This window comes from Choloepus didactylus, chromosome 14 (genome assembly GCF_015220235.1).
Source record: "Choloepus didactylus isolate mChoDid1 chromosome 14, mChoDid1.pri, whole genome shotgun sequence".
Lineage (NCBI taxonomy): Eukaryota > Metazoa > Chordata > Mammalia > Pilosa > Megalonychidae > Choloepus > Choloepus didactylus.
This window is the reverse complement of record NC_051320.1, coordinates 99,343,392-99,367,820: the sequence shown is the minus strand read 5'-3', so window position 1 is coordinate 99,367,820 and position 24,429 is coordinate 99,343,392. Positions and strand designations below refer to the sequence as shown.

General features: G+C 56.8%; 2 protein-coding genes across 8 annotated transcripts in view; one reads left to right on the top strand and one right to left on the bottom strand.

Annotated features, from left to right (window-relative positions):
- Positions 1 to 1,910: 1,910 nt before the first annotated feature.
- Positions 1,911 to 22,567, top strand: CPSF1 (cleavage and polyadenylation specific factor 1). The gene is made up of 38 exons (XM_037802642.1): positions 1,911 to 1,989; positions 2,078 to 2,234; positions 15,053 to 15,080; positions 15,155 to 15,297; positions 15,395 to 15,475; positions 15,559 to 15,710; positions 16,011 to 16,157; positions 16,226 to 16,365; positions 16,444 to 16,554; positions 16,682 to 16,775; positions 16,891 to 16,978; positions 17,048 to 17,170; positions 17,246 to 17,297; positions 17,376 to 17,470; positions 17,550 to 17,624; positions 17,690 to 17,770; positions 17,861 to 17,950; positions 18,097 to 18,207; positions 18,276 to 18,417; positions 18,494 to 18,672; positions 18,747 to 18,883; positions 18,959 to 19,133; positions 19,218 to 19,424; positions 19,501 to 19,590; positions 19,673 to 19,813; positions 19,888 to 20,040; positions 20,278 to 20,394; positions 20,473 to 20,563; positions 20,641 to 20,725; positions 20,793 to 20,934; positions 21,006 to 21,158; positions 21,287 to 21,463; positions 21,540 to 21,606; positions 21,686 to 21,733; positions 21,816 to 21,971; positions 22,041 to 22,170; positions 22,238 to 22,376; positions 22,454 to 22,567. The coding sequence occupies exons 2-38, from the start codon at positions 2,091 to 2,093 to the stop codon at positions 22,499 to 22,501; spliced, it is 4,332 nt and encodes a 1,443-aa protein (XP_037658570.1). The 5' UTR covers positions 1,911 to 1,989; positions 2,078 to 2,090; the 3' UTR covers positions 22,502 to 22,567.
- ADCK5 (aarF domain containing kinase 5) overlaps positions 22,551 to 24,429 on the bottom strand; it is a 17,993-nt gene continuing 16,114 nt past the window's right edge. For 5 of the 7 annotated variants that reach the window (XM_037802645.1, XM_037802643.1, XM_037802647.1 and 2 more), the window contains 8 exons: positions 24,273 to 24,386; positions 23,899 to 24,186; positions 23,743 to 23,824; positions 23,599 to 23,677; positions 23,411 to 23,502; positions 23,081 to 23,333; positions 22,894 to 23,010; positions 22,551 to 22,821 (listed from right to left, as the gene is read on the bottom strand). In XM_037802645.1, the coding sequence (XP_037658573.1) occupies positions 22,716 to 22,821; positions 22,894 to 23,010; positions 23,081 to 23,333; positions 23,411 to 23,502; positions 23,599 to 23,677; positions 23,743 to 23,824; positions 23,899 to 24,186; positions 24,273 to 24,386 (1,131 nt within the window). In that variant the 3' untranslated portion in view covers positions 22,551 to 22,715. Of the gene's footprint in view, positions 22,822 to 22,893; positions 23,011 to 23,080; positions 23,334 to 23,410; positions 23,503 to 23,598; positions 23,678 to 23,742; positions 23,825 to 23,898; positions 24,187 to 24,272; positions 24,387 to 24,429 lie in introns of those variants that run through there. The other 2 variants (XM_037802646.1, XR_005211595.1) reach the window with 2 other exon arrangements.

The window sequence follows — 24,429 nt, the reverse complement described above, 5'->3', positions numbered from 1 at the left end:
ATGTTTTTTTAGTCACGGGTTCTGTGGGGCCGACCTGGGAGGTGTCTCCTGCCCAGGGTCTCCCTTGCAGCTGTGTCCAGACCCGCATCAGGTCTGTGCTCACCTGGAGACAGGCCTGGCCGGATGATCGACGTGGCTCAAGGGGCTGCATGTTGGTGCCAACTGTCCCCTAGGAGCTCAGCTTGCGTGTCCACGGCATCAACCACACCTGCCCCCTCCAGCAGGCTCTCAGGCCGGTCCAATTTCACGCATGATTGTCGGCGTTCCACAGAGCAAGGGCCCCCGAAAGTCAGGCAGAAGTCCGTGAGCTTTTTATTTTCACACGGGAAATTGACGTCACATAAAAGTAACCATTTTATGGTGGACAATTCCGTGTCGTTGAGAACATTTGTGATGTTTTGTCAGGCGTTCAGTGTATCTGCCACCACTTTCTGGTTCCACAGCCCCATACTTGCTAAGTGGGCCCCCTGCTCCCCTTGCCACACCCAGCCCTGGCAACCACCCATCTGCTTTGTGTATATGGATTTTGTCTTCTGGATGTTTCACATACAACATGTGTCCTTTTGTGTCTTTTTCTGAGAACAGTATTTCAGGTGTCATCCACCTCATGGTAGCTTTAGAACATGTTTCAGGGCCCTCCCTTCCCTCTGCCCATTCTCCAGGACACACACGCTTGGGGTCCCCTTCCTTTTGCAGCCCCCAGGCCTCCTACCCTGCCCCCTGGGGGCCTGCCCTTGGAGGAGGGGAGTGGGACGACATTGCTCCCAGCTCTGGGTGGGGGACGTGGGTGATCAGATGTCCAGGTTGCTCTGTCCACCGGGCAGCACTATCTGGAATGATCTGCTGCTGGAAGCCAAGCACGGTGCCCTGCGGGGAACACCTGGGAGAAGATCTCCTGCCTGGTGGGAGTCGGGGCTTGCCCCAGCGAGGCCCGGGTCCCCTTCTGCGCCACGGGCAGCCAGGTTTGCTGGCCGGTGACCCTGTACGATATGTGACCTTTGTGCTGGCTTATTCCTCCCAGCAGGTTTCCACAGCACGTTGCAGCACGCATTGGAACGTCGTTGCTCTCAGTGGCTGAATGCCACGCCCCGGCAGGACCGACACCATCTGCTGATCCTCCATCTGAGGCCGCTGTGCCTTCTGGCGGTTGTGGACGGGGCTGCTCTGGGCAGGTGTGCACACGTACTTGTTTCAGCCCCCATTTTCAGTTCTTTTTGGATATACACCTAGGAGTGTGATTGTAGGTCACTTGTTAATTTTCTGTTTAACTTTTGAGGAGCTGCCAGGTTCTTTTCCCTTGTTTTATCTCTTCTGATTCAGTTTTTAAATCTCACAAACCCATGGTGGGTGTGGGGGCGTAGGGGTGCTTGGGCAGCGAGCCCTTCGGGCCAGGCCCTGTGCCGGCCGCGGGCATGGAGCAGTGGGCAAGAGGGGCGAAGAGCGCAGCCCTCGCGGGGCTCGCATGGAGCGGCAGCACGGGCGGACACACGGACACACCCGTCCTGGGCTGCAAGGAGAGGGTCGTCTTCAGGGCGGTGCTGCGAGCAGACACGCACCCGCAGGCCGGGACGCCCCTTCCAGAGCGCGGCACGGGCGCGCCTTCGGGTGGGCCTCTCGGCGTCCCCGCTCTGCGAGGGCGGGCTCAGCTGGGGCTCAGCTAGGGCGCCAGCACCTGGCGCCAGGCCTGGCCCGGGGGCCTGTTGGAGGAAGGAATCTCCTCGCCCCGCGATAAGACCACATCCGAGGCCAGCGGGGGGCCGGGCTCAGCCCCCGCAGGCCCCTCCGCCGCTGCGCCCGGGATCGCCCGCGCGGGAACGCTGGGTCCGCAACGAGCCCGCGGCGGCGGGGCTCCGGCCACCAGGGGGCGCTGCGGCCTTGGCGGGACTGCGCAGGCGCCGGGGCCCGGAACCTTCGTGCTGGGCGCGCGGGCGCGGCCGGGCCGTGTTCGCCGGTGCACCGGGTCCCCCTTGCGCGGGCTCCAACCGCCAGGTGAGCGGCGCGCGGCGGGCAGGGGGCGCGGGGCCGGGCCGGGGTCCGTGCGCCGCCGACCCGCTCAGCCGTCCGCTCCTCCGCGCAGCCCGGCCGGCGCCATGTACGCCGTGTACAAGCAGGCGCACCCGCCCACCGGCCTGGAGTTCGCCATGTACTGCAACTTCTTCAGCAACAGCGAGCGCAGCCTCGTGGCGGCCGGCTCCTCGCAGCTCTACGTGTACCGCCTCAACCGCGACGCCGAGGTAGGCCGGGCCCCGGCGCAGCCTTTTGGGTTTTAAGCGCAGTTTTACTGCGGGGCAGCCACGCGTCGCACAGAGCGGCCGGAGCAGAAGGTGCGGGAGCAGCCGTTAGGCCTCCGGTTCCCGCGTTCATGACCGTCCCGGCCTCGGGCGGAGCAGCGGGAGCCCGAGGAAGCCAAGTGATTTGCTTAGGGTTCCTCAGGGGAGGGAGCCAGACGTGGCTGCGTTTTCCTCCTTCCCTTCTTAGTCCCGGCGGGGAAGGCCCCTGCCCCATCTTATCTACCCTTGCTTTCTCAGCACATAGGTGTGCTAGGTGGTGGGGGATACAATGGCGACCAAAACCTGCAGAAACCTGGGGGACGGGAACACCCATGAAACAAAACCCCACATTTAAACGTACTTTCAGGTTACGGCTAGTACTACCGAGGGGCTGAAGCAGGGAGTAAAGGAGGCGGTGTGTTTCCAGTTATCTGATCAGGAAAGCCTATCCCCGGGCCGAGTAGGAGTCTGGAGTTTGTCGGGAAGAACATTCCCAGCAGAAGGGATGAGCTGGGTCTAGTGTGGGGACAGACTTGGCAGGAGTCCCCGTAAGGTTTGAGGATTGCATCAATAGATGTTTTAGCTGTTCTTGAAGGAGGAGTGAGCCTGGGGAGGGGAAATGTTCCGGACAGAAGGAGCAGCAGGGAGGTTAGAGTGGAAGGAGCTGGGACAGAAGGCAGACTGTGGTCAGGACTGTCCACAGACCTGCGAAGAGCCCCTAAGGGCTTTGAGTAGGGGCTGATGCAGTAAGAAGATGGGTCAGACAGGAAGAGAAGCAGCCGAAAGGAGCCGGCCTTCCTGGGTAGCTACCCTGGGACACATGTGCTTGATTTTGCATTAAATGCATGTACTGCTGTGACAAGATAAAGCAGACCAAATAGGAAATGACAATATTTTAGTGAAGGCTTTGTGACAGAGAGTGTGTCATTAACAAACATGTATTGGTTTAGCCTTCTGTGAAGTCAGTACTTGGTTTTAATGGAGATCAGAGCTGAAAAAGAGATTTTGCAAATAAATGTACATAGCTCCACATCAAAAGAGATGTGATTATATTTACTAAATCTTGAAACTGGTTTTGCAGTCTTATCTTCCAAATATTCAAACAACTTTTTTTTAAATTAAATTCAGTTTTATTGAGATATATTCATATACCACACAGTCATTGTGGTGTACAATCAACTCTTTACAGTACCATCATATAGTTAGGCATTCATCACCCCAATCCATTTTTGAACATTTTCCTTGCACCAGAAAGAATCAGAATAAAAGATAAAAGTAAAAAAGAACACCCAAATCATCCCCCCATCCCACCCTATTTTTCATTTCATTTCTGTCCCCATTTTTCTACTCATCCATCCGTAGCACTGGGTAAAGAGAGTGTGATCCACAAGGTTTTCACAATCACACTGTCACCCTTGTAATCTACATTGTTACACAGTAATCTTTAGGAGTCAAGGCTACTGGCATGGAGTTTGGTAGTTTCAGGTATTTATTTCTAGCTCTTCCAATACCTAAGAGGTGTTATCTATATAGTGTGTAAGAATGTCCACCAGAGTGACCTCTTGACTCCATTTGAAATCTCAGCCACTGATGCTTTATTTTATTTCATTTTGCATCCCCCTTTTGGTCAAGAAGATGTTCTCAATCCCACGATGCCAGGTCCATATTCACCCCTGAAAGTCATATCCTGCATTGCCAGGGAGATTTACACCCCTGGGAGTTAGATCTCACATGGGGGGAGGGCAGTGAGTTCACCTGCCGAGGTGGCTCAGTTAGAGAGAGAGAGGGGCCACATCTGAGCAACAAAGAGGTACTCGGGGATACTCTTAGGCACAATTATAAGCAGGTTTAGCCTCTCCTTTGCAGTAACGAGCTTCATAAGGGCAAGTCCCATGATAGAGGGCTCAGCACATCAAACCGCCAGCCCCAATGTTTGTGACAACATCAACATCAGTCCAGGTGAGGAGCCCAACACTTCCACATTTCCCCCCAGCTCCTCAGGGGGACCCTGCAAATATATTTTTATTCTCTACCCAAATCACTTTGGGATGTGTTGCTATTTCACTCTAACCTATACAAACCTGCCAGATCTCACTCCTATTCAAAGTTCCATGTAATTGTAGTGTTTGAACAAACCGACTGTAGAACTTATACTGTCAAAACAACTTTTTAACTTGAACTAGTAAAGTATCCCCTTTTTCCTGATGCCAAATAGAAGTTGCTAAGTGGTTATAACTTGAATAAATGGGTTACCTAGTAAGCCCTGCCGTGTTCCGGCATCTTGGAAGATGCCAGTGAGCCGTACCGTCCAGGCCTGCCCTCCTGGAGCTTCTGTCCCAGGGTGGTGGGATACAATAAACAGCCGATAAGATGGCATGTTAGGAGATGACGAGGGCTATGGAAAAACGCACAGAGCAGAATAAGGGGAGCAGGGAGCAGGCTGTCAGCTTAAGCGTGTGCATCCTTGGGAAAGTGAGGTCTGAGTGGTGGGGAGGAGCCGATGGAGAGCCTGGCAGTGTCAGCACAGGAGCTCCCCAGGCAGAGGCGACTGCGCCGGCAGCAGCCGCGAGGGGGCATTAGCTCACGGCCCCTCGTAGGCCACTGTAAGGACCTGGGCTCTGCCTAAGTCCAGTGGGTGGTTCAGGCAGTTTCCGTCAGGGCAGTGACGCGGCCCAACTCATGTCTGAGGAGTCACCTGGCGACTGTGCCATGAGCAGACTAGGGCACGGGTGGACGGGGGACCGGGGAGGGCCGAGAGGCAGAGGCGTGGGAAGCGGTCGGGGCTGGGTGGGGCCCACAGGATTTGCTGGCACAGGATGTGGGGTGCGAAAGGGAGAGGAGTCAGGGCCCTGCCACGGTTTTGGTCTCAGCCCCTGGAAGGAGCCGAGTTGCTGTGAGTGGGACGGATGAGCGTACTCAGCAGCCTGCTCTGCCCGGTGCCTTAACCAGTGCTTGGAGGCTTAAAACCAGAGACTTCACCTCAGGTCCCTGAGGCTCGGGCATCCGGCGGCGGCTGGGGGCTGGCTGGGCAGCATCTGTTGCAAGGCTGCAGTCAAGCCGTTGGCCATGGCCATGTCGCCTAAAGGCGTGACGGGCTGGGGGGCCGTGGCCAAGATGGCGCCCCACTGGCTGTGGGCAGGAGGCCTCGGTTCCCCCCGGGCCTCTCGGGGGCTGCCCCCAGCCTAACCCACCAAGACTGAAGCTGCGGTGTCCTGACCCAACCTGAGAAGTGGCACCATCCCTTCTGCCCTATTCTGGCCACACAGACTGGCCCCTGTTAAGGGCAGGAGGGGCCACCAAGGGCGTGAAGCCAGGAGGTGCAGCCACGGTGGACAGGTGGGGGCTGGCCATAGACCAAGTGGCCGGCTGGAGCAGGGGCTGAGCACCGGGTCTGGGCTGGCGTTGAGACCCTGCAGCTGACTGAGGTCACCGGGAGACTGAGCGCCTGGCTCTCATCTGTTTATCTTCACTGCTGGGTCAGTTTACCCCCATTTTATGGCGGAAGCATCTATTTGTCCATCTGGTGTTTTCTTGTTACACACAATTCTGTGTGTCTCCTGGGTACGCGTGTGGATTTTTCTGGGGCACGTCAACCCTGATGGGGCATGCGGGCTGTGGAGGACAGGGCAGGACTGAGCCCCCGATGCTGAGCCGTACACACTGTGAGCATTGCACGGACGTCCTTGTTATCAGGCTCTCCCATGGTGTTTGAAAAGGAGATATTAAACGTGGTAGAAGCCTGTTGCAACTCTGATTGGAAATATATTGAGTTTATGGGTTAATTTGGGGAGGGTTGACATCTTTATACCATTGAGCAGCATGGTATATTTTCTTCTTTGGGTTTTTTATTAGTTTCAATAAAGTGTTCTGTATCTTTTTCTTGATAAAGATCTTACACATCTTATGACTTATGATTGGGTGCCTTGGAGTTTTGTTGCCAATGTCAATGGGATTTCTCTAAAAATGTATAACATGCATGCTCTCTTCAGATCGCACTTAGCTGTTTGCCGTGGGTGAACAGGTAGGTACACAGCAAAACATTAGCGTTTGCTCCCATTTCATCAGCTGCTTTGCTGAACTTGCTCGTGTTGTCTTTCAGAAGCTTTGTTTTACCTTTCCCGTTTATTTCATATATGAGTGGGGTGGTGTCCTTACATTTTCTTGAAGACCGTTTATTGAAAAGACTGGTATTTTCCCCCTGTCCTGAAGGTCTTTAATTTCTCTCTGTAATGTTTTCCCACTTATGTCCAGTTACCAGGGAGGTAAGGCTAAAATCTTCGACTCTTTTCTTTTTCACTTTTGCCAAGTTTTACTTTAAAATTTTTAAAACTATATTGTAAAGACAGAATAACATCTGACCTTTCTGTCGTGAAATGTTCCTTTTTATCTCTAATAATACTTCTGCTGTAAGATCTGCTTTGATAACAGAGGCACCCCAGGTTTTGTGTGCGTGTGTTTTGTTTTTAAAGTCCTTGAATGGAATACTTTTTTAAAACCCATGTCCTTAAATTTAAAGTGACTTAACATCATAGAGTTGGGTCTTGGTTTTTTATTAGTCTGTTGGTCTTCTAATTGGAATGTTTAGTCCATTTATATTTCTTTGCTTGTGGAGTGGGTTTAAACTGACACGTGTTTATTGTTCCTTTATTCTTTTTCCTTCTGTTTTGTTTCGGATTAATCAGGTGTTTTATTTCATTTTACCTTCCCAGATAGCTTTTCAGTTATGCATTTTGAATTGTCTTCTAATTAGTTTCCTTACGTTATAGTATGAACCCTTGATTTATTACAGTCTGGTCAGTCAGTACTTTTGCCACTTTCCACACAATGCAAAATCCTTGCAACAGTTTAACTCTAGTTGTCCCTTCTTGTTCTTCATTATATTGTCATCATACATTTTACTTCTACATATATTATGAGGTTTACAAACAATGTCACTGTGGTTCTGTTCAACATTTCACTTCTGCATCATTTTGGACTCACAGAGAAGCTGCAGGAGTGGTGCAGAGCTTCCCTGTGGACTTTCGCCCAGGTCCCCAAATGCTGACACTTGCCGTGCCTGCCGTGCCAGTCAGGGTTCTATAGGGAAACAAAATCGACAGGGGATATCTGCAAATAGGAGGAGATTTTTATAAGAATTGCTCAAGTAACTGTGGGGATAGGCAACTCCAAATTCCATAGGACAGGCTGCAAGCTGGGAACTCTGATGAAGGCTTTTGGCGAGTTCCCCTAGGAGAAGCTGGCTGGTTGAAGGAGAGATGGAAGTTCTCTCTACTGGAACCATCACTTCTCCTTTCAGAGCCTGCGGCTGATGGGATGAAACGTCTCTCGTCTCTCTTTGCTGAAGGCCATTTCCCCGCTTGTCATCAGCCATAGATGCAGTCAAGTTACCGATGATTTAAGTTCACCGGATATTCTCACGGTAGCACTCAGGCCAGTGCTTGCCTGACCAAATAGCTGGACACCATCACCTGACCAAGTTGACACACGAGCTTACCTGTCACACCCACTTCTCTCTCTCTCTGGCTTTTTATCCTGAATCATTTGAGAGTAAGCTGCCGACAGGGTGCCACTAACTCCTAGGTGCTCAAGTCTGTGACCTCAGAATGCCACTCAAAGTCAGGATGATACTGACACGGCACCAGGCCCACCCGGTCGACTCGCCAGCGGGTTCTGGTCACACCCTTTGTGGCAGAAGAGCGGGGTGCCGGGGCGGACTCCGCAGCAGGTCCCTTAGCCTCTTTAATTGCTTTGTCTTTAATGACATTGACGCTGTTGAAGGATACAGTTCAGTTATTTGTAGGATATCAGTTTCAGTCTGTGAGATGTTCCCTTGTGATTTGAGGAGGGTGAGCTTTGGGCAGAAACATCCCAGAAGAGGGGCCACGCCCCCACCAGAGCCTCGTGTGGGAGGGGCCAGGGGCTCCACTGTGAGGTTACTGTTTCCTTTAGTAATTAGTTAGTATCTGGTGGGGACACCTTTGGAGACTAGGTAAATAATGGGTCTCACTCCTCCAGTTTCTGCTTACTAGTTTTTAACAGCTGGAGTCACTTACTGTTATGACGGCAGCCAGGTGGTAATTTCCATAATTCCATTATTCCTTCTACATCTGTCAGTTGGCTTTCTTCTGCCCCACTCACTTGCACATTTGTTTGTGTTGACTCACGGATTCCTGGTTCCCGCAGCAACTGGCATCCTCTCTCGTGACTTGTGGTCTTCAGCCTGGGGAGCTCCCTTGCATCGTTCTCGTGAAACACAGGTCTGTGAGCCAAGAATTTGCTCAGCTTTGTCTGTCTGGAAATGTCTTCAGTTCCCCTTTTCAAGGACTAGAGTTCTAGAGTGACAATGTCTTTTCCTTTCGGCACTTTAAAAATCTTATTTCATTGCCTTCTGGCTTGCACAGTTTCTGTTGAAAGTGATATCTCTTTTCTCCTCTGGCTTCTTTTGAGGTTTTTCTGTCTTTGGTGTTTGGTAGTTTGACAATAATGTGCCCATAGGTAGTTGTCTTTGTGCTCATCCTGCTCAGGATTTGCTGACCTTCTAGAATCTGAGTGTTGATGCTTTTTATTGGTTTTGGAAAAGCTTTGGACATTATTTCTTCAGTATTGACTCTGTCCTCCTGCTCTGCTCCACTCCTGCCCTCTGCTCTCTCCTTTTAGGGTTCCAGTGGCAATACCCCCCAGGTCTCAGATGCTCTTGTTTTCTTTCCATTGGATGTTAGACTTTCTGTTGATGGCGCTTTAAGTTTATTAAGCCTGTCTTAACATTTTTTCAAAATTTCATTTTCTGTTTCTTGCCTGTATATAGAAGTGCAATTGACTTCTGAATATAGACCTTGTATCTCATAGTCTTGCAAAACTCAGTAATTAATTCTAATAATTTATTTGTAAATTAACAGCATCCCATCTCGTATCCCTGGCTTCAGTTTGCAGATACAGTTGATCCTCATTATATGCAGATTCCGTACTTGAAAATTTGTTCGCTTGCTGAAACGCATTTGTGACCCCAGTGAGCATTTGTGGAGCCTTTGCAGACATCTGCTGACCGGCTCAGAGTGAGGAAACGTTGAGTTGCCTGATGGCACCTTCCCAGCTGGGGTCAGAGAAGGCGACACTGCCTTCTTGTTTTAGATCTCATATGTAAACAGTTGTCCTTCCACAGAGTCTTAAGTGCCACATTTTCCATATTTTTGTGTTGTATTGGTGATTTTGTGTTTTGAAATGGCCCCAAGCGTGACTCTGCAGTGCCGCCCGGTGTCCCTGGGGCAGGCGGGCGGTGATGTGCCTCGCGGGGAACACGTGTGGCACCAGAGTTCCCTTTGCGCGTGCATTACAGAGCCCTCGGCCGTGAGTTCAGCGTTCATGAACCCGCGTGTTTAATACACTCCAACTACCTGCTTCCCAGTGCGATTTATGATTACACTTTCTTAAATTTATGTACAGAGGTTTTGTTTAAATGCTGCTCTAGAGTACTGTGTTGGCAGTGACACCGTCTGGACGGGGTTAAACTGGGGTGTCCCTGAGACTCTGGAAGCAGCCTCCTAGGGAATCACAACGTGCAGCTGTGAGGAAGGAAAAGCCCCGAGGTGTCCTTGGACAGAGATGCACACACAGGCTACGAGTTGGTGGGCGGCTCCCCCTGCGTGCCCGAGGGGCCGTGGGCCGCGGTGCCCAGCTGCAAGCTCCCGGTGACGGGCAGAACTTCACTTCCTCCGGTAAACAGAGCGACGGGCCAAGGAGACAGGCGCCCTCCTTGCCCGGCCCCTTGTGCCTGGTGAGGTCGGTGTGGGAGTTGTCCTGCCTTTCAGCTTCAGCACCAGTTGGTGTTTGGGTTTTGTTTTGGTTGTTTGAACTTCATCATTGTTTCTCAAATGTTTGGTAGAATTTGTTGGCAAAGCCATCTGGGTCTGGACTTGTTGTGAAACAGGTACTGGTTTTTTTTTGTTTTGTTTTTTGTAATTAGAGTCTGTGTATTTTATATCATGTAGTAATAAGTAGTAAGTAAATAGTGGAGTTACAATTCAAAAATTATTGACTTCTATTTGTATTCCATTGTGGTCAGAGAATGTGCTTTGAATATATTCAAAAAAATTTTTTTTAATTTAATGAGGCTTGTTTTATGTCCCAGCATATGGTCCATTCTGGAGAACAATCCGTGGTCACTAGAGAAAAATGAGTGTCCTGGTGATTTGGGATGTAAGGTTCTATATATGTCTGTTAAATTTCTCTATATTTCTTTCTCTGTTGGTAGGGCTCCCTTTAGTATCTGAAGTAGGGCAGGTCTTTTGTTGGCAAACTCTCTCAGCATTTGTTTGTGAAAAATTTAAGCTCTCCCTCAAATTTGAAGGAGAGTTTTGCTGGATAAAGTATTCTTGGTTGGAAATTTTTCTCTCTCAGAATTTTAAATATGTCATGCCACTGCCTTTTTGCTTGCATGGTGGCCGCTGAGTAGTCACTACTTAGTCTTATGTTGTTTCCTTTGTATGTGGTGAATTGCTTTTCTCTTGCTGCTTTCAGAACTTGCTCCTTTTCTTCAGTTTTTGAGAGTCTGATCAGAATATGTCTCGGAGTGGGTTTATTTGGATTTATTCTATTTGGAGTTCGCTGGGCATTTATGCTTTGTGTATTTATATTGTGTAGAAGGTTTGAGAAGTTTTCCCCAACAATTTCTTTGAATACTGTTTCTAGACCTTTACCCTTCCCTTCCCCTTCTGGGACACCAATGAGTCTTAAATTTGGATGTTTTATTTTAGCTGTCATATCCCTGAGATCCATTTTGATTTTTTCAATTTTTTTCTCCATTTTTTCTTTTGTTCTTTCATTTTCTGTTCTGTGGACTTCTAGGACACTGAGTTGTTGTTCAGCTTCCTCTAAACTTATATTATGAGTATCCAGAGTCTTTTTAATTTGGCCAACAGTTTGTTTTATTTCCATAAGATCGTCTATTTTTTAATTTACTCTTGCAATTTCTTCTTTATGCTCTTCTAGGGTCTTCTTTATTTCCCTTATATCCTGTGCCATGGTCTTCTTCATGTCCTTTACATCCTTTGCCATGTTTTCATTCCTTGATTGTAGTTCTTTGATTAATTGTGCCAAGTACTGTGTCTCTTCTGATATTTTTGATTTGGGTGTTTGGGATTGGGTTCTCCATATCATCTGGTTTTATCATATGCATTACGATTTTCTGTTGTTTTTGGCCTCTTGGCATTTGCTTTGCTTGATAGGATTCTTTCCAGTTGTAAAAAAAAAAAATACCCATCTAATTTTTCAGAAATACAAGTTGGTGGCGTACACTTTAACCAGCAGATGGTGTCTGCGAGTCACCTATACCCCTCAAGTCAGTTCTCCTCAACTTTGTTCTTGTGGTGTGTGGGGAAATGATTCTTGTGGGGTTCAGTTGGAGAACTCAGTTTGGGTGTGTTGTTTGTGCTGTCTGCCCTGAATGTGGGGCGTGTGTCTGGGTGGTCAGGGAGGCAGGGCAGCTTTAATATTCAAACCTCCCAGGTGTTCCTGGAGATTCAAGGCTGTTGCAAGAGTCTAAGCCTTCATTTCAGTTTTGCCCCAGATTTTCTCTGTCGCTGACCCACAAACCACTGGCATTGACATAGCGTCCCTGGGTTTTCCGAGCGGAGCCCCAGGGCCCCCTTCTCAGCTGTGATCTTCCAGGACCTCTGCTGGGGGAAGGCTGTGCTACATCACAAGTGTGCACCATCCCTCAAGGGAAGCCCCAGGCCACCAGGCTGTGCAGGGGCACTCTCAGCCTGATGCAAAGATGGCCAACTGGGGCGTCTCAAACCCCCCCCCCCCCTTTTCTCACAGTTCCTCCTTCCCAGCTCCGGGACAACTGGCGCAGCTCTGGGCTATGGGCACGGCCCCGGACAGGAGTGTCTCCAGCCCGCTGGGGAGCCAGCTGCAAGCAGCGGGGTTTCTTTTTCCTTTTGTCTCTCCCCTCTGCTCCCCTGGCCCTGAGGGAATCTGCAGCGGGCTATCCTCCACCGAGAGGTTGGCTCAGCCCGCTCCTGCTGTGCTTAACTGTGCAGTTCCCACCGTTGCAACTGCAGCCGCTCCTGGGTTTTTCCCCCATTTTTTTTAAAGAACCAGTCCATCTCCAAACGCCAGCCCCCGGCTTCCCCACCCCGCAGTGCGGCCGTGGGTCTTTCGGCCGGCTTACTCATTTCAGAATGCAGACTCCCGGTTTTACCAAGTGCATGGCCCCTGTGGATCTAGCAGACCTTGTTCAGCTGGTGCGTTGCTGAAACTGGTATTCTGGGTCACCTTCTGGTTTTTATCTAGTATTTTTCACAGAGGTGTTTTTTTTGCTGTCTCACCTAGCCACCATCTTAGGTTCTCTGAGGTTTTAAAATGCCTTTTCTGTATCGAGTTAATTAGGTAGCGTTTCTCAAGCAGCCCTTTCATTTTGATTTCTGCACAACATAAGAGCATTTTTTAAAAACAATGATCTTTTTTTAATTATCGTTTAAACTTCTCCATTGCCTTGAAGGATGATGTATAAATGTGTTTGTCAGTTCGTGTTAAAATCTGCCTTGTAGCAAAGACCAAGCAGCCTCTTAACATCATGAAGGAACTGAAACTTGGGACTTGCCTTTTTGTAAAAGAAAAATAAGTGACATCCAGAAGTCCAATAGATTTTTTTTTTACTGTGGTAAAATAGACATAAAATTTACCATTTTGAACATTTTTAAGTGTATAACTCAGTGGCATTAGTTGCATTCTCAGTGTGTGTGGTCGTCACTAGTGTCTGTCTCCAGAACACGTTGTCATCCCACACAGAGACTGTGGGTCCAGAGAGCTCTGGCTCCCCAGACCGCGGCCCCCAGCCCCTGATAACCCCTGTTCCACTTTCTGCCCCCATGAACTTACCTGTTCTAGACATTTCGTGTAGGTGGAATCATGCAATATTTGTCGTTTTGTGTCTGGCTGATTTCATGCATCATGTCTTCAAGGCTCACCCATGATGTAGCAGGTATCGAACTTCACTTCTGTGGTGAATAATCCATTGCATGGATTTTTTTGTTTATCCATTCTTCTCTTGATGGACTTGGGTTGCTTCTTCCTTTGAGCGGTACTGAATAATGCTGACAGGAAATTGGTGTACAAATACCTGTTCGAGTCCCCACTTCCAGCTCTTCTGGGCACATACGCAGGCGTGAAACTGCCGGGTCACAGGGTAATTTACACCTAACCTTCCGAGGAGCCGCCAAGCTGCTTTCCACAGCACATGCACCATTTTACATTCCCACCAGTGATGCACGAGGGCTCCCGTTCCCCACGTTCCAGCCAGCCCTTGTTTGTTCCTGTTTTTTAAATAATAGCCGTCCTAGTCATGAAGTGGTAGCTCATTGTGGTTTGGATTTGCATTTCCCTGATGGCTAATGGTGTTGAGTATCTTTTTATGTCCTTATTGGCCATTTGTGTATCTCTTTGGAGAAATATTTATTTACGTCTTTTGCCCATTTTTTAAAAATTATATTCAGTTTTATTGAAATACATTCACATACCACGCAATCATTCTTGACGCACAATCAACTGTCCACAGCACCAGCACACAGCTATGCATTCATCACCACAATCTATTTTTGAACATTTTCCTCGCCCCAGAAAGAATCAGAATAAGAATAAAAAATAAAAGTAAAAAAGAATACCCAAATCATCCCCCCATCCCACCCCAGTTTTCATTTAGTTTTTGTCCCCATTTTTCCACTCATCCATCTACACACTAGACAAAGGCAGTGCGATACACAAGGCCCCCACAAGCACACTGTCACCCCTAGTAATCCACATTGTTACACAATCAGGAGCCCAGACCCCCGGGCTGGAGCCTGACAGCTCCAGGCACTCACCTCTAGCCACTGCAACACACCAAAACCTAAGAGGTGCTCTCTACATAGTGCACGAATGTCCACCAGAGGGGCCCCTCGACCCTACCCGAAATCTCTCAGCCACTGAAACTCCACTTCGTTTCATTTTGCATCCCCCGCTTCTTCTGCCCATCTTTAAATTGGGTTCTTTGTCTTTTGGTTGTTGAATTATAGAAGTTCTTTTTATATTCTGGATATCAAACCGTTACCAGATATATCATTTTGCAAATAATTTTTTCCCATTCTCTGGGGTGTCTTTTCACTCTCTTTAAAGCATCCTTTGGTGCCTACAGGTTTTTAATTTTGATGGAGTCCTACCCTTATTTTTTAAGCACATTAATCATGCTTAAAAATGTGGCAGTAGCAGGGCTTTGTGTGGTGCAAATGACGGCCATGCAGACTCACCGTTCCATTACAGAAGATCAGAGTTTCTGCTGTTTAGGTGACACAGCTGGGCGTCTTCCTCACCTAGAGTAGGGACCGCCAGCATACTGTGACCCACCTGTCCCCACACACTTGGTCCCTGCATGCCCAAGGGTCAGGAGAGCTTAATTTTCCTCCTTTATAGATGCGGCTTGTCACTGGCGTCTGGCATTCCATGGCTCACGTGGGAGCCTGTCTTGTACCATGCGGTCTCTGCTGCTGCTGGGCCAGGGCCAGCATGGGCTGTCAGGGCCTGGGTTGTCAGGCTGTGGGGTGCACAGCCAGGCAGGTTAGGGGTGCACAGAGAGCAGGGTGCTGGCACAGGTGGGGTGCTGGCGGAGCCCGGAGCCAGCCCGAATGTGCATCTGCATGGCGGGGAGGTGTGTGCCCGTGGGTCTGTGGGGACCATGTCCCTCGCATGAGCTGGGGGCAGCGGGGAGCCCACTCTGGGTCCCTAACGGCACCTCTTGCTCTTCCTCCCAGGCTCTGACCAAGAACGACAGGAGCACAGGTGAGTGCAGGGCGAGGGGCGAGGGGCGAGGGGTGGGGCACGGTGGGGTCCGGACCCACTGATCTCTGCCCCAGAGGGGAAGGTGCTCCGGGAGCACCGGGAGAAGCTGGAGCTGGTGGCCTCCTTCTCCTTCTTCGGGAACGTCATGTCCATGGCCAGCGTGCAGCTGGCAGGTGCCAAGCGGGATGCCCTGCTCCTGAGCTTCAAGGACGCCAAGGTGGGCCGGGGTGCTGGGACCGGGGCCTGGGGCTGGAGTGTGGGGTGTGCCAGGCCTGGGGGCAGCTGAGCTGGCAGCGCCCGTGCCCTGTCCGCAGCTGTCGGTGGTGGAGTACGATCCCGGCACGCACGACCTGAAGACCCTGTCCCTGCACTACTTCGAGGAGCCCGAGCTGCGGGTAGGGCCAGGCTGGGCCCACGGGGGGTGCCCTTCCCGGGAACTTCCTGGGCAGCGCCCGGCTCACCTCCCACACCCCTGCAGGACGGGTTTGTGCAGAATGTGCACACGCCGCGGGTGCGGGTGGACCCGGACGGGCGCTGCGCCGTCATGCTCATCTATGGCACGCGGCTGGTGGTCCTGCCATTCCGCAGAGAGAGCCTGGCTGAGGAGCACGAGGGGCTCATGGGCGAGGGGTGAGTGCTGGGCAAGGCAGCCCCCAGGGCTCCGTGTGCTCCCCAGAGCTCCTCCCGTCTGGGCTGCCGGGGCCTCGGGGCCGGAACTTGCTTCCCTCCTCGCCTGGGTCCTGGGGGCTCCTGGGCCTGCATCTCGGCCTCCGTCCCCTCCTTCGGCTTCCACCACTTCTGGGTCCTCTCTGCGAGCTCCACCCTCGTTGGGTGGCCTCACCTTAACTAAAAGCGGCGTCTTCAGGAGCTCCTGTTGACAGGGACTGGGACGTGGCTTAAGTCACCCACCCCTCGCCCTCCCGGCCCCAGGCAGCGCTCCAGCTTCCTGCCCAGCTACATCATCGACGTGCGGGCCCTGGACGAGAAGCTGCTCAACATCGTGGACCTGCAGTTCTTGCATGGCTACTATGAGCCCACCCTGCTCATCCTGTTCGAGCCTAACCAGACCTGGCCCGGGTGAGGCACCCGCCCTGGGGGCTGCCCAGGGGGGCCGGGGGCGTCTGCTGACCCTGCTATGCACACAGGCGGGTGGCCGTGCGGCAGGACACGTGCTCCATTGTGGCCATCTCCTTGAACATCACTCAGAAGGTCCACCCGGTCATCTGGTCCCTCACTAGCCTGCCCTTTGACTGCACACAGGCCCTGGCTGTGCCTAAGCCCATAGGTGAGGGACGCCCAGGTGGGTCGGGCGGGGGCAGGGCTTGGCCCCGAGTCCCACCCACCCACCCTCTGTGCCCTCCAGGTGGGGTGGTGGTCTTTGCTGTCAACTCGCTGCTCTACCTGAACCAGAGCGTCCCCCCGTACGGTGTCGCCCTCAACAGCCTCACCTCGGGCACCACAGCCTTCCCGCTACGTGAGCAGCACAGGGCTGGTGGGGGTGGGGCCACAGTGGGCGGGGCATCGACAGTGGGGTGGGCGGGGTCAGCAGGGGCAGGGCGGGGCTGGTGCGGAGAGGTCTGAAGCCCCCGGGGTCCCCGCAGGCACGCAGGAGGGCGTGAGGATCACCCTGGACTGTGCCCAGGCTGCCTTCATCTCTTACGACAAGATGGTCATTTCCCTCAAGGGTGGTGAGATGTGAGCATCCCCCTGGGCCCCTCCCCATCCTCCTGTCCTTCTCCACACTGCCCCCCAGCCCCACTCCCACCCAGTCTCCCCCCACTGCCCCTCACTCAGTTCCCCCCCCCCCCAGCTACGTGCTGACGCTCATCACCGACGGCATGCGCAGCGTCCGCTCCTTCCACTTTGACAAGGCGGCCGCCAGCGTCCTCACCACCAGTGTGAGTGCCGGGGGGCAGGGCAGGGGGCGCCCCTGGCTGCATGGTGCTCACCTGCCAGCCCTTCCCCAGATGGTCACCATGGAGCCCGGGTACCTGTTCCTGGGCTCCCGCCTGGGCAACTCCCTCCTGCTCAAGTACACGGAGAAGCTCCAGGAGCCCCCGGCCAGTGCTGTGCGCGAGGCAGCCGACAAGGTGGGTGCAGCCCCCGGGGCCAAGGGTCGGGTGGGGCTGGTGGGCCCAGGCACTTACTGTCCTCCTGCCCCCCAGGAAGAGCCACCCACAAAGAAGAAGCGCGTGGATGGTGCCGTGGGCTGGTCAGGTGAGGGGCAGGGGGCTGGGGGTGCCCTGGAGGGTGGGGGCACCGCGGCAGCTCAGACGGGCTCTCCGTGTGCTGCAGGGGGCAAGACGGTGCCCCAGGACGAGGTGGACGAGATTGAAGTGTACGGAAGTGAGGCCCAGTCGGGCACACAGCTGGCCACCTACTCCTTCGAGGTGAGGCGGGGTCTCCTCACCCCACCACGTGCTCTCCGAGGGGAGGCTGGGGCACCCCCGACCACTGTTCTGCCCGCAGGTGTGCGACAGCATCCTCAACATCGGACCCTGCGCCAACGCGGCCATGGGCGAGCCCGCCTTCCTCTCTGAAGAGGTGCTGCAGGGCGGGAGGGGTGGGCGGGCAGCCACGGGGCGCGTCCTCACCCCCTTTCTGTGCAGTTCCAGAACAGCCCTGAGCCGGACCTGGAGATCGTGGTCTGCTCCGGCTACGGGAAGAACGGGGCGCTGTCGGTGCTGCAAGTATGCAAGGCGGGGCTGGGTCCTGGGGCGTTGGGGCAGCCTCGGGGGCATCGGGCCCAGGCTGGGTGGGTGACCCCCTGTTCCCCGCAGAAGAGCATCCGGCCCCAGGTGGTGACGACCTTCGAGCTGCCGGGCTGCTACGACATGTGGACGGCCATCGCGCCCGTGCGGAGGGAGGAGGTGGGCCTGGGCCCTGGGCCGGGCAGGGGCACTGGGGGTGTGGGGGGGCTGCCCGGTCAAGGGACCCCTGCTGTGGGCCCAGCTCCTGCTCGTCCCCACTGGGCGCTCGGTACCAGGCGGGTGCAGCTTCTCCCGCCTGCCTCCAGGAGGAGACCCCCAAGGGGGAGGGGGCGGAACAGGCACCCAGTGCCCCCGAGGCCGAAGAGGACGGGAGGAGGCATGGCTTCCTGATCCTGAGCCGGGAGGACTCCACCATGGTGAGCAGGAGCCCGGGTGGGGTAGGGGGGCCTGTCCGGGGGCGTGGCCTCACCCGCTGCACCTGCAGATCCTGCAGACGGGCCAGGAGATCATGGAGCTGGACACCAGCGGCTTCGCCACACAGGGCCCCACGGTCTTTGCCGGCAACATTGGTGACAATCGCTACATTGTGCAAGTGTCGCCGCTGGGCATCCGCCTGCTGGAAGGAGGTGGGCAGGCGGGCATCCTCAGGGGAGGCCGTGCCGCCTGAGCCCCGCCCTGACCCCTGCCGCTCTGTGCCCGCAGTGAACCAGCTGCATTTCATCCCTGTGGACCTGGGCTCCCCAATTGCTCACTGCGCCGTGGCCGACCCCTATGTGGTTGTCATGAGTGCCGAGGGCCAGGTCACCGCGTTCCTGCTCAAGAGTGATTCGTATGGAGGCCGCCACCACCGCCTGGCGCTGCACAAGCCCCCGCTGCACCACGTAGGCCCCTCCTCTGCCCCCCCCACCCTCTGGCTGCCCCCAACTCTGTTGACCTGCCCCCCCCCCCGCCCCAGCAATCCAGGGTCATCACGCTTTGCCTGTACCGCGACGTCAGCGGCATGTTCACCACCGAGAGCCGACTGGGTGGGGCCCGTGACGAGCTGGGGGGCCGCAGCGGCGTGGAGGCCGAGGGCCTGGCCTCTGAGACCAGGTGCGCAGGGTCTGGCTGGTGGACTGGGGCCTGGGCAGGTAGGCAGGCACCTGTGACACGTCTCCTGGCCTCCAGCCCCACGGTGGATGACGAGGAGGAGATGCTCTACGGGGATTCAGGCTCCCTGTTCAGCCCCAGCAAGGAAGAGGCCCGCCGGAGCAGCCAGCCCCCCGCTGACCGCGAGCCCCCCACCTTCCGGGCCGAGCCCACTCACTGGTGCCTGCTGGTGCGGGAGAGCGGAGCCATGGAGGTGGGTGACCGCACCCCGAGGCCTGCCTCTCCCCCTGCCGCCCCCCTCAGCCTGGCTCCGCTGACCAGTGCCCCCGGCCCCCAGATCTACCAGCTCCCTGACTGGCGGCTGGTGTTCCTGGTGAAGAACTTCCCTGTGGGGCAGCGGGTGCTGGTGGACAGCTCCTTTGGGCAGCCCAGCACGCAGGGCGAGGCGCGCAAGGAGGAGGTCACGCGCCAGGGCGAGCTGCCCCTCGTCAAGGAGGTGCTGCTGGTGGCACTGGGCAGCCGCCAGAGCCGGCCCTACCTGCTGGTGAGAGCTCGGGCCACCCCTGCCCCCCACCCCTGCCCCTCACCCTGCCCGGTCCCAGCCATGGTCCGTCCCCCAGGTGCACGTGGACCAGGAGCTGCTGCTCTACGAGGCCTTCCCCCACGACGCCCAGCTCGGCCAGGGCAACCTCAAAGTCCGCTTCAAGAAGGTGCTGGCAGGGGCTCTGCAGGCAGGGGTGGGGGGCAGGGCTGGGGTGGGAGGGCCGGCCCTCACGGCGCCCCCCCCCCCAGGTGCCCCACAACATCAACTTCCGCGAGAAGAAGCCGAAGCCGTCCAAGAAGAAGGCCGAGGGCGGCACCGAAGAGGGGCTGGGGGCCCGGGGCCGCGTGGCCCGCTTCCGTTACTTCGAGGACATTTACGGCTACTCAGGGGTAGGTGGTCTGGCCGGGGCCGGGGCGGGCAGCCTCCGAGGGCCAGGAAGTCTGCTCACGGAGGGCTGCCCCAGGTCTTCATCTGCGGCCCCTCGCCACACTGGCTTCTGGTGACCGGCCGGGGGGCCCTGCGGCTGCACCCCATGGGCATTGACGGCCCCGTCGACTCCTTTGCCCCTTTCCACAACGTCAACTGCCCCCACGGCTTCCTGTACTTCAACAGACAGGTGGGGGAGGCCCGTCCCCAAGCGCGTGCCCTCACCTCCACCCAGAGGCCGGTGGGGCCCAGCAGGGGTCCCGGTGCGGGACCCCGGGGCTTAATGCCGGGAAGGGGCGGCCGGGGGCGGAGGCTGGGGCAGGGGACTGGGTGGGTCCCAGCGCTGCCATGTCTGCGCTGTGCCAGGTGGGGCCTCCTCACCGGGCCCCCTTGCACCTGGCGGCACCTCTGCCCGCGCCCACCGCAGGGGGAGCTGAGGATCAGCGTCCTGCCCGCGTACCTGTCCTACGACGCCCCCTGGCCCGTCAGGAAGATCCCGCTGCGCTGCACAGCGCACTACGTCGCCTACCACGTGGAGTCCAAGGTACAGCCCGCCCACACCCGGGGTCCCGGGCCGGCCCCAGCCAGCCTGAGCCGGCCTGAGCCTGCCGTGGCCTCCCAGGTGTACGCTGTGGCCACCAGCACCAACGCGCCCTGCACCCGTATCCCCCGCATGACCGGCGAGGAGAAGGAGTTCGAGACCATCGAGAGAGGTGCGCACGGTCCCAGCCCTAGCCGGGCGGGTCTCAGGCCACCCGCTGACCCTCGGCCTTTGCACTTTGCCCCACAGATGACCGCTATGTCCACCCCCAGCAGGAGGCCTTCTCCATCCAACTCATCTCGCCCGTCAGCTGGGAGGCCATTCCCAACGCCCGGTGAGGCCCGGCCTGGGTGGGGTGCTGGCCGCAGGCCGCAGGCCCCTCCTGACACCCGTCCCCACAGGATCGAGCTGGAGGAGTGGGAGCACGTCACCTGCATGAAGACCGTGTCCCTGCGCAGCGAGGAGACCGTGTCTGGCCTCAAGGGCTACGTGGCCGCGGGGACCTGCCTCATGCAGGGGGAGGAGGTCACATGCCGCGGACGGGTAAGGGTCACGGTCGAGGGGCCAGGGGCAGCCGCAGTGCCCGTCCCCGCTTCATGGCCCCATCCCCCCAGATCCTCATCATGGACGTGATCGAGGTGGTGCCTGAGCCCGGCCAGCCCCTGACCAAGAACAAGTTCAAGGTCCTGTACGAGAAGGAGCAGAAGGGGCCGGTTACAGCCCTGTGCCACTGTAACGGCCACCTGGTGTCAGCCATAGGCCAGAAGGTGAGCCCGGCACGTCCCCACTGCCCCGGGAGACACTCCCCCCCCCCCGTTTCCCTCTGTGATCCCCTCTGCTCGCCCCCAGGAGACCCCCACTTGATTCCCTCCATATTTCCCCCCACTGCCCCCAGATCTTCCTGTGGAGCCTGCGGGCCAGTGAGCTGACAGGCATGGCCTTCATCGACACGCAGCTCTACATCCACCAGATGATCAGCGTCAAGAACTTCATCCTGGCGGCCGACGTCATGAAGAGCATCTCGCTGCTGCGGTACCAGGAGGAGAGCAAGACCCTGAGCCTCGTGTCCCGGGTATGTGGCCCGTGTGCCCTGCGGTGCCTCCCGCGCAGGTGCCGGCCACAGCCCATCTCACACCCCTTCCCCCCAGGACGCCAAGCCCCTCGAGGTGTACAGTGTGGACTTCATGGTGGACAACGTGCAGCTGGGCTTCCTGGGTGAGCACAGGCTGGGCGGGACTGGGGTCCCCAGCTGTGGGGGCCGGGGCTGACCTTTCCCGGGGCCTCTCATCCGCAGTGTCTGACCGAGACCGCAACCTCATGGTGTACATGTACCTGCCGGAAGGTGAGCACCCCACCCCCCACCCCGCCTCTGCCGGGGCCGGGCTGGGCTCTGACCTGTGGCCCCTGACCTGCCCCTGACCCAGCCAAGGAGAGCTTCGGGGGCATGCGCCTGCTGCGCCGGGCAGACTTCCACGTGGGCGCCCACGTGAACACGTTCTGGAGGACGCCATGTCGGGGGGCTGCTGAGGGGCCCAGCAAGAAGTCGGTCGTGTGGGAGAACAAGCACATCACGTGGTTCGGTGAGTTCGGGCGGTGGGGGGTGCAGGTGGGGGTGGGAGTCGGCCCCGGCTCACGTGCTCCACCCCCAGCCACGCTGGATGGCGGCATCGGGCTCCTGCTGCCCATGCAAGAGAAGACGTACCGGCGGCTGCTGATGCTGCAGAATGCGCTGACCACCATGCTGCCCCACCATGCCGGCCTCAACCCCCGTGCCTTCCGGTGAGTGCTGCCCACCCGGCACCCCTGCTGCTCTGGCCTGCCCTGACCTCCAACCCCTGCCCCCCAGGATGCTGCACGTGGACCGGCGCATCTTGCAGAATGCCGTGCGCAATGTTCTCGATGGGGAGCTGCTCAACCGCTACCTGTACCTGAGCGCTATGGAGCGCAGTGAGCTTGCCAAGAAGATCGGCACCACGCCTGACATCGTGAGTGCCCGTCCCGGCCCCAGCCTTGCAGATGCCACCCCCACCCGCCCAGGCCTCACCCGCCCCTGTCTCCACAGATCCTGGATGACCTGCTGGAGACAGACCGCGTCACTGCCCACTTCTAGCTCCTCTGGCTGCCTCCTACTCTCTTTTTGTACAAAACACAAAGAAAAATTTTTGTTTGTGAAAAACGTGTGGTCATTGCAGGGCCTTCTGGCCAGGCTGCGGTCGAGCCCCCTGTGTCCCTGGCCCCAGTCGTGGTGTGTGGCTCCGGCGGGCCTGGGTGTCAGCTGCTCGGCCTTGTGGCGCTCGTGGGCCTGGGTCTGTGGTGTGGGCTGCCTAGGTCTCCAGGTACTCGTAGAGCCCCTCGGCTGGGGCCAGGACTCCCAGGCGGACCAAGATGCGGAGCAGGTGGGCCGTGAGCCACATGGAGGCCGTCTCCAGCCTGGGGGGCAGGCGAGGGTTGGCAAGGAGCCTGCCAGGCCCCGGCCCCCACCCGTGCCACCCAGCTGCTCACCTCAGGGCCACTTCGAACTTGAGCATCTCCCAGAAGACCTTGACTTGGCGCAAGAGGCTAGAGCCGTAGATGCCCCGGTAGGTGGCGCCCGCCAGACGGCCCCAGGCCCTGACCGCACTGCCCAGGACACAGGCATCAGCCCCAGCCGGCAGCCCCCACCCGTCATGCCCCGGACCCCAGCACCAACCTCTTGGCCATGAGGAAGTAGCGGTCGACGGGGGCGCCAAGCGCGGCATTGATGGCACGCACCGTGTTGATGTTGCGCAGCACCAGCAGCATGGGCCGCGGCAGGGCCTTGAGCACGGCCATGACGCCATCAAAGTGCTCGCGCGCCATGTCCTGCATGTAGGCAGCCTCCTCGCGGCTCAGCAGGTTGGAGCGCCACAGCTGCCGCAGCCGCACGGGGCGCTGCATGAGCACCTCACAGAACAGGAGGTAATCTGCGGGCGCAGGCCCTGAGCACTGCCCCCAGATGCCACCCTCACCCCGCCCCAGCTGTCCACAGGCGCCCCCTCACCTTGCACCCCAAGCGTGGCTGCGTGCGCCTTCATCGCCACGTCGTCCCTCAGGATGACCGCCCGCCACAGCTGGCACAGGGCTGCCCGGTCTCTGCGGGCCGGGGGCTGGTGTGAGCCCCAACACCCAGAGCAGCAGTGCCATGGGGGAAGGTCTGCTCACCCCCAGCCACCCCCAGCCTGTGCTCACTTCTCCTCCAGAAACTGGTAGAGCCCGTGGTCCAGCAGCACCAGCTCCGCCTTCCCGTCTGGGCCTTTTCGCACCAGAACTAGGGACACAGCAGGTCAGCTCATGGGGCCCCCCACGGCCCCCACCCCCAGGGGCTTTTCCTACCGTTGCCAGGGTGAGGGTCAGAGTGGATGAAACCTGTGTAGAAAATCTGCTCAGCGAAGGCCTGGATCAGCTTTTCCGCCACCTGGGGAGGGCGGACAGGTGTGGGCGGGCAGGGCTGCACCGCCAGTCTCCCTGCCCTGGCCCAGGCCCACTCACGTCCTGCAGTGCCAGCCCCTGGCCCTGGATGCCCTCCACGTCGTTGACCTTGCAGCCATCGCAGAAGTCGGCTGTGAGCACGCGCTGGAGAGAGCAAAGGGCTGGCTCAGCAGGCCCACACGGCTGCCCACCCTGGGGGGGCCTGGCCCAGCCCACCTTGCTGGACTTGTCCCAGTGCACACGCGGGACCACGACATAGCGGAAGTGTGTCAGCTCCCGTGCACAGCGCTCGGCGTTGCGGCCCTCGTTCTCAAAGTCCAGCTCCTGGGCCAGGGTCCCCTTCAGGTCCTGGGGGCCGCATGGGGGCAGGAGGGGTTCAGGGAGGGAGGGGGACAGCCCCTTCACCAGCACGCACATGCCAGGCGGCCAGCTACCTGCAGGACCCAGCTGAAGCCGAAGCTGGGGTGCATGAGCTCCACGATGCGCAGCAGGAACTCCAGAGTGTGCACATCCCCGTCAAACCGGTCCCTCAGGTCGATGTACTGGACCTGAGCCGGGTAAGGGGACAACAGGGACTGGGGTGTCTGCCAG

Bases quoted from the DNA above. Each gene is read 5' to 3' on its own strand.
- CPSF1 (XM_037802642.1), top strand. From the start codon at position 2,091: ATGTACGCCGTGTACAAGCAGGCGCACCCGCCCACCGGCCTGGAGTTC. The intron at 17,471-17,549 runs GTGAGGCGGGGT...TTCTGCCCGCAG, and splicing joins TGGCCACCTACTCCTTCGAG to GTGTGCGACAGCATCCTCAA. The intron at 21,972-22,040 runs GTGAGTTCGGGC...CTCCACCCCCAG, and splicing joins CAAGCACATCACGTGGTTCG to CCACGCTGGATGGCGGCATC.